Here is a 15,840-nt window from a genome sequence, read left to right on the forward strand (position 1 = left end):
GGAGGGAGGCAGGGTGGGTGGGTGGGGAAAGATTCGATCTGGCGAGCCGGAATTTCTGGCTAAGTGTAGTTCCAATGCGGGTACCAGCATTGTAATTGTTTGAAACCCCGTGAGCAGAAAATAGCGAATAAGCCAGCAAGGCTGGTGAGTTGGGGGCACAAGCTAGGAGAGTGGGCTGGTGGGAGTCTACATGCACGTGGGCTGATTGATTCTTTGAAAGAACAATCCATTATGTTCTATCTACGTGCCTTTTCCCCACACTGAGGCAAATTATTCCTTTTAAGATACCTATCTACTGTAGGTTCCTCTTAAAAACTAATGGATTCTACCTCAAGCACCATATCTGGCAGTGAAACCAGAGCTTTGCTATGAATGTCCGTGGTTTGTGGAAGGAAAAAAAAGAACTGTTTCCACAATCTTGAGGATTTGAAAAGAATGCATTAGAGCAGCGAAATGATGTTTGCCTCCAAAACAGTAAGGATGTAGGACAGTGTCTTTTGAGGTCTGGAGGTTTGTGAAAGTTCTTCTTTGCAATAAAACACATGGAAGGTATATGTATCTATTCAAAGCCGTTTGTATCAAAACTTTCCATAAAGTCCATTCTTATCTCCCACTAAAAGGTTATTCATGTCTCATCTACTCTGTGCTCTCAGTTTAGTCTTGTGCTGACTTTTAATCTCCGTTATCTCTCCATTACAATCCTCCAACACACAGCAGTGTATCGGCCTGTAAGGAATGTTAGAGATTATAATGGCTAGAATATAGAAGCTATTGTTTTTGTTACAATTTTATTTGTTCGGGTCTTGATTTCTTGAAAAAGAAGATAGAAATAGTTTAGTTGGATGAGTCATGTAACAAGACTGCATTGATTGGACTGAGGAAGCCCTAAATATAATTTTCTTTTGCAAAGCTGTGATTCCAAAATCTAGAAATAGATTTGTTTGCCGACTAATAGGCAGTTAAGCGCACAAGAGAAGACAATGTTGACTCCACCAACTCTATCTGACCTTCACTTGGTGACATTGTGACAACACACGCATAGAACATTTTCTTTCTTATTGTCAAGTCAATGTTGTTTGTCCCAAAAGCTGAGGTGAGAACCGTGTTGCATAAGCAAAGTCAAACATTTCATAAAATGTTGATTCGTCAGGGACACAAAGAGTTTGGTAATCTGATCTCGCTTTCGTGTCAGAGGCTGAATAATCTGACCCAAAATGAAGCTTTTTGTTGTGCTCCTCTTCAGCTCCCAGCTGTTACACAGCAATGCTCGTTCCGTTTCTGACATTGACAGTGTGGATCCAATCCCTATTGATTGTGATGATCCTGAGCTTCTAAAAGCTGTAGATTTCACATTACGTAAATTTAATGGTGAACGTAGAACAACTCATCAATATGCTCTCGATAGAGTTTCTTTTGGTACAGTGCAGGTGAGTTGAAATCTATTATTCCATCATACAGAATCTGCGTCTTGGAACGTCCTCCCGACGTGAAAGGCGCTCTATAAATGTAATTTTGTTGTTGTTATTGTTGCATGCACTATTGTTTTCCTAATATTTTACATGTTGTCACTTTAGTTTAGAAAAAAATAAATTTTCCAATTTTTCAGCTCTTCTGAAAGAACTCTGACTTGTGGTTCGGTTAAAGTTCCACAGTTTGATGAGAAGATATTGTGTAGCTGATTTGTTCTGATATTTTGGGTTGTGATATTGTTGGGGGGGGAAAGGGAGGAGGTGGAAGAGTACAGTAATATTGTCTTTGGATGCGCCACATGGAGCCTTTGTTGTTATTGCATTCTAACCTTTCAGGACAGTGTGCTTAAGTCCCATTTTCCTCACAAGCTCTTTTATGTTCTGATGAAACAATATACAAAATTGTTCGAGAATTATTGATAGGTGATAATAATAATAAAGATATTAATAATAATGATCCTTACATTTGGTGTTGATGCCCTAAAGCATTTCACAGGATAAACTGTAAAGTGGAGTGAGTGTCTGTTTTTTTGTGGGTGATGATAGAAACTACTAAGCCCGTAACCTTGTAAACTGATGCCCCAGCACAGAAGGATGTGGTGTTGGGGAAGGGGAGGGAGGATGTTCACAACCACAGCTCATTTCCCCCCTGCTCGGATCCTGACCCAACTGTCCAGCACCTTGGGACGTCCTCCCGACGTGAAAGGCGCTCTATAAATGGAATCTTGTTGTTGTTGTTGTTGTTATTGTTGATGTATTTCGTTTCTGAGGTTGAGCAGATGCCCATGGGGAAGGTCGATGAATTAACCCAAACGCTGCCAAGTCCCTCAATGGGTTATCCTTTATATTTATATTTCTATTTCGTCCACAATACACAGACAATCCACTTTACAGTATATCTTGTGAAGCGCTTTAAGGTGTGTTGAAGACGTGATAAGCCACTATATCAAATGCAAGGATTATTATATTATTATTATCATACATATATTGTCACAGAGTGGTACTGGTACGATTCTGACACCAAATCACCTACTTGTTGAGGGTCCTCTCCTCATCTCCCACTGCCTGGCGTAATAAGCTGAAACAAACACTAATATTTCAGCAATAAAGCTAAATGTCAGAAGCAGCTTTATTACTGTAACATTAACCGAAAATACTTAATGATAATATTAACAAACATTTTTCCTTGTGGACACTTCCACAAATATCCTCAGTCTGCCAGTATAATCAGGATCAGGGCTTTTTATTAACCTTTTAGATCCAATATTACAGCACAGAAACAAATACTAATATTAAAGTAAACAAGCTATTCAAATGTCAGTAGCAGCTTTGTGAATATTAGAAATACAGTTAAATACATATTGATTAAAATAATAATCCTTGTATTTGATATATAGCACCTTATCAAGTCTTTGAGATGTCTCAAAGTGCTTCTCAGAATATACTGTAAGGTAAACTGACTGTATATTTTGTGGGCGAAATGCAGCAGCCAATTGTGCACAGCAGTGCCCCACAAACAGTCATGGATTGAGTGACCAATTTATTTATTTATTTTTGAAGGAATTATTACCCCCGGAACAGTGATCTGCCAATTGACTAACAACTAGGGTCCTAATTACTGCTAGGTAAACAGAGTAAGTAAACTTGCCTAATGTTTTTCCCTGCCCAGGAATCGAAGCTGGGTCATCTGACTTGCGAGGCGAGTGCTCTAACCAATAATCCAAAGAGTTCCATGGAAAGGAAATAAAAATAGGTTAATTAATTTATTCCTACTTGCCATGTAATCACCAATTATAATTTCTTCTTTCTTATTCTCCATTGTTTCCCAATCCGATTCTGCTCCACTTTCTCTTTTTGACTCTACTGGTAGATTTGATTTCATCTTTCCCACAGAAATATTAAATTCATTGGTGGATGCACGGAGATAGGCATGTGCACAATACGTGTGAACAGTTGAGAGACTAAAATGTGAACAAGCAGTTTAGTTTCATTTGTTTAGATGGAGAATTGAGATTATTGCTGAACATTGACTAATTCTATTATACACAGAGAAAACGTGGGAGTCGATATTTCATCAAATTTGATATTCAGGAATCTAACTGCCTTGTGGAAAGTGAGAAAACCTGGACAGAATGCGACCACAGACCTCCTACAGTGGCTGTAAGTTTCTGAAACTTTCTTCCATTTAAATTGAGAAACCAAGCTGAAGGGTCCAGGTGAATAGTGGAAGAGAACATTAAATCTGTAGATTCGCATCCAATGGCATAGAGAATTTCATTGTCATGGAGAATGGACAGGTTCCATTCAGCATGGGCTGTGCTGATGCTTCTCTCTGCTGGGGTTTTATGAGATTGGGAAATTTTGTTATAAGGATATTACAAAAAAAATGCTATTTTTTGCCGTAAGTATAAAGTAGGGCCTGTTGGCTCATTTCCCAATGCCTTCTCCTTCTTTATAGAATTTGGCCCTTGATCCTCAATGGCATAGAAGTGGGGATCTGGGGAATCATGAACCTGAAAAATCTATAGTATAAGATTGCTAAGATTGTTACTGAACCAACTTGGTACAGTTCCCTCCTATATCCCAGTGTTGTGCTAGTTTTATGGTTGTGACTTTTTCATACAAAGCAAATCAGCAAAAAGAGGTAATCACACAAACAGGGGTTGCTTTCTTACAGTTTTTCCCTCCAGTCCTGAAGGTGCTGAATCATGCTAGGTACTATTGGGCAGATGTTAGTCATAATAATAATTATAATAATCCTTGGATTTGACATAGCGCCTTATCGTGCCTTTGAAACGTCTCAAAGTGCTTCACAGAATATACTGTATTTTTTAGTCTTTCCCCAGTATCTCACGTAAGTGACTGGTCTTCAAGTGTGAGCCCAGGTAGTAAGATTACCTGTGGGACTTCATAGCTAAGCCACATCCAATCCTCAAATGGCATTCATGCACCTATGTTTTTGCAACCGGGCGTCACTACTTGGTTACAAGGAGTGATTTACCTTTCCCTCCCTCGTCAGCAACATTGAGGACATTGTGCTATAGAAATGCAATTTGTGGTTGTCGTCGCACTAATATTGCTATTTATTCTCAGAATATTGGTCATTGTGAATCCAGTGTGTACATTCACAGAGCAGGAAGAATTTTAGAAGTGACTATGTACAACTGCACCATCATTCCAGGTAAGCAACATTGCATTTAGGCCAGCAAGTACATATGGGTTTCCTCCCCACTCGCCCCTTCCGCATTACGCTCATGAGAAATATCCCACAGTTGTCAAGGAAAAGCTGTCCATATTGTTCATTTGCAGACAAGATGTCATTCTGGATATATAATGCAGTTTTAACATACAGACCTCCAGCACTCTTTTATGGTTCCGAGATGAGCACATCAAACCATCTCTTGTTTGCAATAAAGAAATATTTGTAACAGTCTTATCTTTAGAAAATGATTTACAAACTAATTGATCGTAGTAACTAATTGTGTACCAAGCAAACAGGATAGACAGTGTCATGGAAAAAAATCAACCCTTGATGTCAAGAACCTGCACGGACACTGAACCTATCTCACACACAGAGAATTAACCTTCGACACTTAAATGTTCCTAATGCACAGAAAATGAAGCCTTAAACACCTAACCCAGCTAACACACAGAAAATTAACAATCCAAAACTAAACTCAACCAAGACAAAGGAAATTGGCAATGATTATACGCACCAAAAATTACCCGTCACCTGTTTCACACTTTGCAGTGGCTTTACTAACTGAACCACAAGGATAGATCTTGGGACAACTTGGTTTGAAGGCCTACCAATGGACAAACTACTACAGTATATCCTGAACAAACATGAAACAACTTAATCATGCCCAATATTATACAGTTAATATAGATCTCACACCAAATTCTGTGTATATACAGTACTGCATAACATTTGAAACATACTCGCAACTGTTACTGTATAGGTTATGCATGTCTCACACAAAAAACGCATTTGCTATTATATATGTAATGAAACATGAATAGAAATGGTATCACATATGTGATAATTGTGCTTACACATTAATTGCTTGTCACCTTGCTTCCCAGTTAACGATCCGTGGATTGTTCCCAAAATTGCACCTTGTCTTGGGTGTGCAATTTCTTTACCACACAACAGCTCCAGAGCTAAGGAAACCCTTGATTATTCTATTAAAAAGTTCAACAGTGACAGCAACTATCCTAATATCTTTGGGTCTGAGGTGATCTTCAAAGTGACTTCGCAGGTTAGATATTCCTTTGGAAATCTATAAACATTTAACTCATTCTTATACAGTATTTCTGGGGTTAGGAGGTTCTGAACTTAATGACACATCATCATATCTGCCTTTGTGTGATTATGGGGAGAAGAAGCGTTAAGAACTTAATAAAGTGTGAAATAAGAAAAAGCCACAAAGCCAGTTTGCTGATACAATGCTATATGTTCGAAGCATCTAGTTTTACGCAAATAAACAGAAACAATTATACACTATACCCAAAGTGAAGCCCACTCTAAAATCAAGGTTACTCCCTTCAGTGCTGCATTTATTTTAAATAGGTGGTGGCTGGATATTTATATACACTGAAGTTTTCTCTGCGGGAAACAGAATGCACCAAAAGTTCCAATGATGTGTGGCAAGATTGCATATTAAAGCCTGATAATGCAACAACGGTGAGTATCACAGAAAGTAGCCTCTGCGCCCATCTCTACATGCTGTGCTATTCCCTGTAGTATTGCTTGGTGAAACTCTCCATACATTTAACTTCAACACAGCGTGGATACAAGGAGAAAAAAGTGCATGTGATGACATATGTGGGGGCACAGAGAAAGAAGAGTGGAAAGAGGAAAGTACTGAGAAACAATGGCTACAGTTACATTGATAAAATAGAGATGAAAATGAATGTAACAGGCAGAGAAGGTGGATCTTGCAATTAGAGGATTATCTACCACAGGACAAGTGTTTTGTATTGTATTCTGGGCAGGGATGTTAGAAGAGCCTCTGCCAAAATGGGTGAGAACAGAGTGTCTTGACAGTACATTGAGTAATACACAGTAATATATTTTTAATCTATCTATGGTTTGTGTCAAGTGTATGTTAACATATCACCAGATTGGTTTGGATGAAGAAGGCCATTTGGCCCATCCAATTATTCTTCAATAATATAGACTGGAATAGATTGGCAATTTAATGACTTCCTAACCACAACAACAACATCCTTGTACGAAGCTTGCATAAAGTAGAACTCATTTGCTAACAGCTGAAACTGTAAGTCTTGTGTATATCTCCTAAAGATAAATGGTACACACTGGGTCAACCCAAACAGTGCACCAATAAAGATGCCAAAAGAATATTGTAGTGTGATGTGCTAGTTAAACCAGGTTTTACAGCAAATGAATTGTAAATATTTTTTTCTAATATTTACTCTCCAGCTTTACTGCAACTCAACTGTACTTTTCAGTATTCGAGCAAATGAAATAGATACCTTTGTATCCTGCAGCACCGATCCGATTGGATTTCAAGTAATACTCTTAGAATTTGCTACTATATTTTAACAATCTGTTTAATCACTAATAAATTATATTACGTTAAGGAAAATGTTAAACTCAGTCTTAAAGTTGAAGCCTAATTTCCCCAGTACTTAAAAAAACTCACTGAAAACTGGCTGTGAATTAAGATTGTATTTAAGAATTTGCTAACTTCTGGACATTGAAATGCTAAGAAAATACAGTAAAGTTAGACTCAGGTGGAATTCCTCCTCCTAGGTTAGTTGTAATGCTCATCTCTCTACTCCTAACATTGCTTTTCTACTTCACTAATCATTTTGTGACCGATTGCACCTATTTTTGCTCGATAGTCCCTTGCCCATTCTACAACTGTTTGCTTTGAGATTTGATTTATAATTTAATTTGTCTAACAGAATTTTAAATGGGATAAACTTGGGAATAAAATAAAATGTTTTCCTCTTACTCTGTTTCAAGATGGAAGGATTCAGAAGCCAACCGACTGAGACCATTGGGATTTTGGCTCAGCAACGACAAAGACATAGGCAGCATCACTTTTACCAACAGCAGGATTCCCATGAACAGCATCTGATAAACAAATCTGAGCAATCAAATCCAGCAGTCATTACAACTTCCGCTCCTCTGGAATTACCCCTTTCTGCAATAGATCAGCTTGCAGACCTTCTAGGACCAGAACCTCCTGTCAACTGCCCAGGAAAACCATGGAAGCCTTTGAGGCACATAACACCAACCGACCCTGTAAGTGAAACTGTTCCTCCTCCACTAAACACAGCTGAAGAGGGGGAACAACCCAAATCAGATGGCTTTTTCTTTGATTTTGACTTACTGGCTGGTTTGTAAAAAAAACTTCATTATTGTTACCAAAGAGAGTAATGAACTAAATAAATAATTATAATTGTATTATAAAGCCTTCATTTCCATCATGTCAGTATGTTTAACTGTTCCCTGTATATTACTGAAACCTATTTGATGAAAATAAGGGATGAGTGCAAAAGAAGTGGAACAATGAAAAACCATATCATCACACGGGCCAATGCACTACTTTACTTATTACCCTTTCATGAATGCAAACCCGACTCTTTAAAATAAACAGAATTATGGTCAATAAGTCCTTTTGTGTGTGTTTCATTGAAAAGTATCAGGTTGCCAAGAGCCAGATCTTGGACACCCAAGAGTGTGTGTTGGGGTAATGTTGGAGATTAACAAGCTAAAATTGAATTGTGAACATTGTCTAGCAAGATTCCCACTGCTTGTTATATTAGACCAGGGGGTTGGCTTGCATGGTTAACAGGAGCCAAGTATATGCACTAGGTACAGGGCTCAATCTGCTGACCTAAAGATTAAAGATACCATCTGTGTATCGGTATAAGCCAAAAGAACTGAAGGTTGCAGGTTCAAATTCCAGCTCAGAGCTAGAATTGTGAAAATCAGATTTCTGTCCAGTTCCCTTCTATAATAGTGCTGCTGATGCCTATCCTTCAAAATAATGTTAAAACAATTTAGGTGCTAACTTTCTTCTTACTTTGCTAAATGAACTTGCTCAAAACTTGGATCTTAAAATATGGCATTACTGTAGAATGGTTTTGGCCACCTATTGATACTGGGGAGTGAAGTACATGAAAGAAGATGTTAGCCAACCCAACTAGCAGTAATTTAAAGTCATTTGGAGAAGGATACAGGAGAGGAAGGAGCACAACACAGATGTAGAAATATTTGTTCACTAACTATGTAGTCATTTATTCCCAAAAGCCAAACTGATATCGTATTTGCTTACATTATTTGCTTATTTGCTTTATTTGAGTAAACTCAGAACCATGTTGCACAAGACAAATCAAATATTTCAAAAAGTGTTGATTCAATAGGTTTAACCACAGAACGGATAAGAGGAGCTTGATATTCTGATATCTTTTTAGCGAAAGAGGGAGGCAAGATGAAGCTCTTGGCTGTGCTCCTCTTCATCTCCCAGCTGTTATACATTAATGCGCTTTTACCAACTCATATTGTGCCGACAGTACCTCCAATCCCTATTGACTGCGATAATTTGGAACTTCAAGTTGCTGTGGATTTCACACTACGTAAATTCAACACTAAGGGTACAACAGGTCATAAATATGGTTTGCACCGAATTACTTATGCTACTGAACAGGTGAGCTTTTATATGTTCTATATTTATGAGTATTTTATTATTGCATTAGTTAGAAGTTATTTCTACTTCCATTTTTTCTGCTAAAAATCTTCTATTTCAAGTTTCTCCTCTCTTCCTCACTTGAAAGTGGAGTTTTGGAGTCCTGTAGCTCAGTGGTTAGAGCACTCGCTTTGCAAGCGAGAGACCTGAGTTCAATTCCAGGCAGAGGGCGAAACCTTGGTTGGGCAAGTTTTCTTACTCCACACTCCTAATAATAATCCCTCAAAAACCAAAAACAATAATAAATTGGTCATTTTCAATCTACGACTGTTTGTGGGACATTGGTGTGCGCAATTGGCTGCTGCGTTCGCCCTCAAATATACAGTCAATTCACTTTACAGTGTGTTCTGTGAAGCGCTTTGGGACATCCTCCCGATGTGAAAAGCGCTATATCAAATGTAAGGATTATTATTATTATTATTGAAGATTATCACTTCCAATTTCACGCATCTTATCTCAGTTCTAACTGGCAATGAATTTACCAGTTGAGCCTCTATGCCATTTATCATGCATTTTCTGTCTATCTTTTATATCTCCTTAACCTGCCATAATTATGACAATGTTATTGAATTTCATATGCCTCTATAAGGTGCCCTGAGACCATGCAAGTCAAACCCCTGGCGGAATTCTTTTATCCACAGAGAACAATTGGGAGTCGATATTTCATAAAATTTGATATCCAGGAATCTGACTGCCTTGTAGGAAGCAAGAAATCCTGGAAAGACTGTGGCTACAGAACCTCTGAAAATACTGTAGGTACCTGAAACTTTTACTCTGTTTTAAATTGACAAACTGAAGTGCAGGGTCAAGATGTATGGCGGAGGAGAACACTGAATTTGAAAAGTATGGAAGGAAAGATAAAATAAATCAATAAGTACTGATTAATGATTTTAAGATTGCTGGAGGAAGGAATGACAGCTGATCATGAGTTGTATGAAGTTTTGGATGAACATAAAAGGAAAGGATTAATATTCTCAGTAGTGTCAACTGCAATCGTGAAGAGTTGGACATTAGCGGTGATAGGAGGAGGATCTACTTGAATAACACGATAATCAGAAAAAGAAATCTACTAAACTTTCGGTTTTCGGTAATTTAGCCAACCTTTTATCCATGCTGACAAATTCCCTCTGATACCACATGCCTTAATATTTTCAAAAAGTAACTCCGTTGGCACCTTATCAAAAAGCCATTTGAAAATCCATAAACACAATAGCCATAGATTATCCATTATTTCTTAAATAACTCCATTAAACCTTCTAAGCAAGAGTTGATTTTTTACATATCGATGCTAGTTGTCATTACTGAATCCATGCCTCTCTAAGTGATTATTATTGTGGTTTCAAAACTTTACTGACTGATCCATAGAACCTAATGCTCTCTTTCCTTACTTGCCTGTGGTGTCACATTGGTAAAGACGATTAAAGTTGTTTTTTTTAACCATTATAATAAAAAGGGTGTAACACCACCTAATGACTTTGATATGTTAGCAGTTTCTTATATGTTATTTACAACACTTTTCCTCATAGCCATGTTTATTTTCAGACTAATGGTCAATGTGAATCTAATGTGTACATCAACAACCATAGTATTGTGGAAGTGACATCTTACAAATGCACCCTTAAACCTGGTAAGTGGCATTGGACTCGGAATAACAAGTACATATTTGCAGTAACAATTGCACAAGGACCAATTTTCCAGTTAGGCAATAGTGCTGGTTATAATTCTTAACCGTTTTCACGATCCACCTTATCTAGCGTGCTTTCTTCCCTCTGGGTTATCCTATTGCACACGGCACTTCTTGAATGACCTCAGTTTCCAACCTTTGGTCTATGCTACTTTTGAACTCGCTTCCAAAAGGGCTTAAGAATTGTTCAGGACACAGTTCTGATTTATACTCAATTGCTGTAGAGAAGGACCTAAATTCCACTTGTCTTTTATGGCTCTCAAACACTGCATTATAACAGGGCTCCATTGTCTCTGAATCTTGACTCTGGGATAAAGGAGTTTTTTTTAAAAAAAAGTACATCTTTATTTCACAAATATTTCACAAATTAATAGATTATGGGAAGTTAACATTCCCTTCTCAAACAGTCTAGAAAATGCCACAGATCAACTCAGACTGAACTTGATAACTACATCTGGAATTTGACTGTTGTGTTGACCTCCCTCATTCCTGACTCAACCATTACAGATTGAACTCTTCCTGCCTACATTCAAATAATATGCAGAAAATAAACAGGTGGATGTTAACAATTCCATGGAGCTATTTGAAAACAGAATGGAGTTTGTCCTAGTTTCCTAGCCACCAATTTCCAGATATCCGATTTCTATGTTCTATGCTTCACAGAAACTTTGTGAAGCACTTTATAGGTTCTATACCAAATGCAAATATTATTATTTTATTATTATTATTATTAATTGTCATTAAAGGCTCCAGCATTCACACTGAGTTTAGGCTGCAGGTCAACTGTTTTGGCAACCCTGATATTGACAATGGCATGATGGCAACCAAAAAGACTTCTTTGAGGTCTTGTGTTCTACTGCAGGTTCCTGCGCTACCTTAAAAAATAGAAGCCGCATCTCCTGACTGGCAATCTAGGTTATCAATGATGGGATACACGATGTCAGCACGCACATGATATGATGTGATGACAGGGTGCATCCTGTGCAGACGCAGATCTCTGCTGAGGCTCATACAAATTGGTTCTGCAAAGTAATAACTGTAGTGACTGCAAGCTTGACAAACCAAGTCAGTTGACAATGATAGCAAGCAAGCCTTGGAATTAATCCTCTCGGACTCAACTGAACAAATACATAAAATTGTTGACATGAACCCAAGCAACGTGGATTGGTTGCTTGGCCACTGAATCTGCACTAAATCCAAGCACCACAATTAATCATCTAACACTAAGACCAAGGGTTGAGGATCAAGTACCATGATTCTGTTTAGTTTTTGTGAAATGCAAATTACGTTTAGAATCCTCACTGTTTATTTTAGGTGTTAAAAAACAACTTTAATGCAGGGCATTGTATCAACACTCTTTTCATGGACAATGTGGGGCAACAAGCAAACAAACTTTACAACGTGGGGGTGGGGAGCTTGGGGGGGAATGATTAAGCAATTACTGATTATGACATAAATGTTAGAATATGGGATGTTTTTGTACTCCACATTTCTCCCAATCTATGGTGAAGGCACTGACTGATGCCCTGGTATTGATGCACAGACCACACTCCAGTACCTCACCCACATATTCAGTCTTCTAGTATGAGTCTAAACAGAGTGTCAGCAGACTATTCAAGTGTGGCCAGTGTAACAACTAAGCCTTATCCGGCAATGCTGTACACGTAATTTCCAGCAGTGATATTGAAATCGTGATCATATGCTTAATCCTACTGTATTGTAGGCTGGTCAGATGGGCTACAAGGATCCTTTCAGTCCTGTAATGATTCTTTGTTCACACATACCACTATTTCAATTTGCATGCAGTAATGCTTGTTCACTTCTGTTTAATTCAATTGGAGGTGGCATTCTTCAGAGGAGACCGAGGTCTGTCTGACTGTCCAGGTGCAAGTTAAACATCCTGTGGCACTACTCAAAAAGAGAAGGGAGTTTCTCTCAGTGTCCTAGCCAAATAAAATTGGCCATTCGCTTCAAGGTCGTTTGTGGGACATTGCTGTGCATAAATTGGCTGCAATATTCACCTGCGAATACAAAGCCATTACACTGCACAATAAGTCCTGAGAAGCGTTTTGAGACATCCTCCCAAAGTCAAAGAGACTACCACAATGCAAGGATTATAATTATTGTGCACTAATTGCTTATAATTTTGTTTTCCAGTTAGCAATCGACAATTTGGACAGAGAGCATCTTTTCCTGGGGGCAAAACACTTGTACCACATGATGACCCTAAGATACAAGAGCTACTTCATTCCTCTGTTACAAAGATCAACAATGAGAGTAACTCTTCTCATCTTTTTGTACCTGGCACTATATACACAGCTGTTAAACAGGTCAGACTTTGCTTTACAAATCTGTAGATATTTAAGGTTGCTCTTAATAACATTGTTCAAATGATTTTGTTCTGATTAACATGTGGATTTGCAGTGCACTCACAGGACAGGCATAGCACAGCCAAATGCTAAGTAAAGTACCTGCTATTAACAATTTGCCTCAGCCCAAGTTTCAGAATGGCACTAATGCTGGTGGATTGACCTTTCCACTTTATAGAGTTATCTTGTAACCTCTGAGTGAAATTGCCACTTTTTACGCTAATTTCAAAGGCCATTTATTTTATTCATCCATCTTGGCTGGATTTAAACCTTGGTCCCAGAGATGAAAGGCAAGTAACCTCCCCAATGAATCAGCAGTTTACAATTTTGTTTGAAGAAAACTAATCACATTTTTTTGCACTGAACCATTCTCCAGATGAGGCTATCTTCTAACAGGTAATTTCAATTTTTTTAAAAAATATATGATTAGGTGGTGTCTGGAATGTTATTCATGATATCGTTTGCTATCCATGAAACTGGATGCACCAAAAATTCCACAATCGTACCAAAAGACTGCCCCGTGCAACAGGATAGGCTCAAGACAGTGAGTACCACAGAAACAGCTTTCACATTGCTTTATTGTTGGCCTATTCTCTATTTATTGCACAGTGGGCCATCTGTACACAGAACATTTTAGATATTGTAATTATTTTGATATGTGGTTACTGTGTTCTCATGCCGCGAAATTAGCCCTAATGTGTCCTTGGAGACGAGTCAGCAAGCCTGAATAGTGAACACCCCCTTCTCCCACTCCACAGGGCGGATTGCATAATATTAACTGAGTCATCCGTAGCCAAGCCAGCCGCAGCCTCACATCAGGAGACCATTGACTTTCCAAAACCAGTATAATACAAACTCCTGAAACCATTTCTAATAGGATCCATAATTACACAAGGTTTTACTGCATGGAAAAAGGCCATCCGGCCCATCAAGTCCGTGCCAGTGTTTATGCTTCACACAAGCCCTCACATCTTCTATTCCCCTCATCTGCACTCCTCTATTCTCTTCTACCTCATGTTTGCATCAAGGTTTCTCTTAAATACATTGATGCTGTTTCTTCAATCACAGCTTCTGGCAGTGTATTATGTGTTCTCATCACCCTGTGAATGAAGAAGTTCTCCTAAACCTATTAGATCTTCCATATTGATCTCTTAGGCAGTCCTCAATGTCAGGTCCAGGGTTTCCTGAAGGAGCTGAACTTGGGGTTAAACATCCAGAAGCTAATGTGCCCCTATCAACCTCTGTAGGCACTAATTTTCTCATTGCCAATCAATTCTGAAACCATTGCAGAACTGTCTTTCTGTGAATGACGCCTTAAATTTGCTTAAACACAAGCAACTGTACTGTTGAGTAGAAAATTGTATTTTTCTAGTATTAGATGTATTGTATGTCCATAAGACCTAATGGGGAAACAATTCTACTTTAATAATGGTCTTTAATAATGGTCACAATGCTATAATAACCTTCAAAATACAGTCACTACGTTTTAAGTATGTCTTATGAAGTGCTTTGAGACGTCCTCCTGATGTAAATCACGTGTATTTAGTATAACCTTTTTAAGCAGGGTCCTAATGTGGAGATGTTTTTCATGAAAGCAACATACGATAGACATTTGTCCATTAAACTCCAGATTTTATAGCTGATTTTTACTGCTTCATATTTTTCAAATAATTTCTTCTATTTTTGTAGCTGTATTGTAAGTCGACTCTGCATAGTAGACCTTGGTTGAATGCTCGAACGCTAAGTGTATCTTGCGGTGATGAAATGATTGACATAATACCCAAAAAACAGGTAATTTACTCTTTTTTAAATACTATAATGCTGGATAAATTGTATTATTTAAGAGGGTATTTGCTTGCAAAAAATGCAACTATTTTAATAATGAGCATGCTTAGGGATATGACTGAGGCTGTAAAAATCTATTCGTCAGCTAGCCAGGAATACACCAGTCTTCAACTTTGGCAGTGTAAAGTAACTCACCACCGCCATTATTGTTTGCTGAATCAGCAATATTAGTACCAGGTTTTGGCATTTGGAAACCAAACAATTGAGTGAAGCCAGATGCAACAGTTTTCAGCCTTTTCCAACTATTAAGTAAAAATGTATTTCACAAAAATTCTTTTGTCCCTGAAGATATCAAATCAATGGACCAGACATCAAATTTATTCTGTTATAATTGCAGTTACATTGGAAGGCTTGTGAATATATTTATTCCCCTTTCTTATTTTCAAGGAATTCCAAATATCTCCAGGAATGGGGGCAATCAGGGGTGCTTCTGTTGAGGCTACACCTGGAGAACAAGTCGTCAAGACGCCTATAGGCACTGATGCGCCTTCACAAATGCCTGATTTACCAAAGCAGCAGCTCAGAGACCTTCCAGAGTCAAAGATCATCAATTGTCCAGGACAACCTTGGAAGCCCTTGAGGCAACCAAGCCTTGCTATTCCTCCAACCACAAGTTCCTGAAAGTGAGACTAACGTTTGTATGAAAGTAAATTAAAAGGAGGTGAAGTATTGCCAGCCTGATATGCTAGCACTTTTGTTTCCTGATTTTTTTCTTATTGGCATGTTAATAATACTAATTACCCAGTATT

At 38.2% G+C, this 15,840-nt stretch overlaps 2 protein-coding genes across 4 annotated transcripts; both read left to right on the forward strand.

The window, feature by feature from the left end:
* Positions 1–1,117: 1,117 nt before the first annotated feature.
* On the forward strand, positions 1,118–8,116 carry LOC103182340 (kininogen-1). Of its 2 annotated transcripts, XM_007899327.2 has the most exons (7): positions 1,118–1,427; positions 3,519–3,629; positions 4,563–4,650; positions 5,556–5,731; positions 6,043–6,156; positions 6,916–7,005; positions 7,465–8,116. In XM_007899327.2, exons 1-7 carry the CDS (start codon positions 1,215–1,217, stop codon positions 7,846–7,848), a joined length of 1,176 nt encoding a protein of 391 aa, XP_007897518.1. In that variant the 5' UTR covers positions 1,118–1,214; the 3' UTR covers positions 7,849–8,116. The 2 variants fall into 2 exon arrangements, with proteins under 2 accessions (XP_007897518.1, XP_007897578.1); XM_007899387.2 differs by lacking the exon at positions 6,916–7,005.
* Positions 8,117–8,896: 780 nt separating this feature from the next.
* LOC103182408 (kininogen-1-like) lies at positions 8,897–15,782 on the forward strand. 2 transcript variants are annotated; one of them, XM_007899534.2, is made up of 7 exons: positions 8,897–9,154; positions 9,835–9,945; positions 10,736–10,820; positions 13,035–13,207; positions 13,677–13,790; positions 14,936–15,037; positions 15,479–15,782. In XM_007899534.2, the coding sequence occupies exons 1-7, from the start codon at positions 8,939–8,941 to the stop codon at positions 15,710–15,712; spliced, it is 1,035 nt and encodes a 344-aa protein (XP_007897725.2). In that variant the 5' UTR covers positions 8,897–8,938; the 3' UTR covers positions 15,713–15,782. The 2 variants fall into 2 exon arrangements, with proteins under 2 accessions (XP_007897725.2, XP_007897647.2); XM_007899456.2 differs by having other exon boundaries at positions 8,898–9,154; positions 9,783–9,945.
* Positions 15,783–15,840: the final 58 nt, after the last annotated feature.

Source organism: Callorhinchus milii, unplaced genomic scaffold (assembly GCF_018977255.1).
Source record: "Callorhinchus milii isolate IMCB2004 unplaced genomic scaffold, IMCB_Cmil_1.0 Scaffold11, whole genome shotgun sequence".
Lineage (NCBI taxonomy): Eukaryota > Metazoa > Chordata > Chondrichthyes > Chimaeriformes > Callorhinchidae > Callorhinchus > Callorhinchus milii.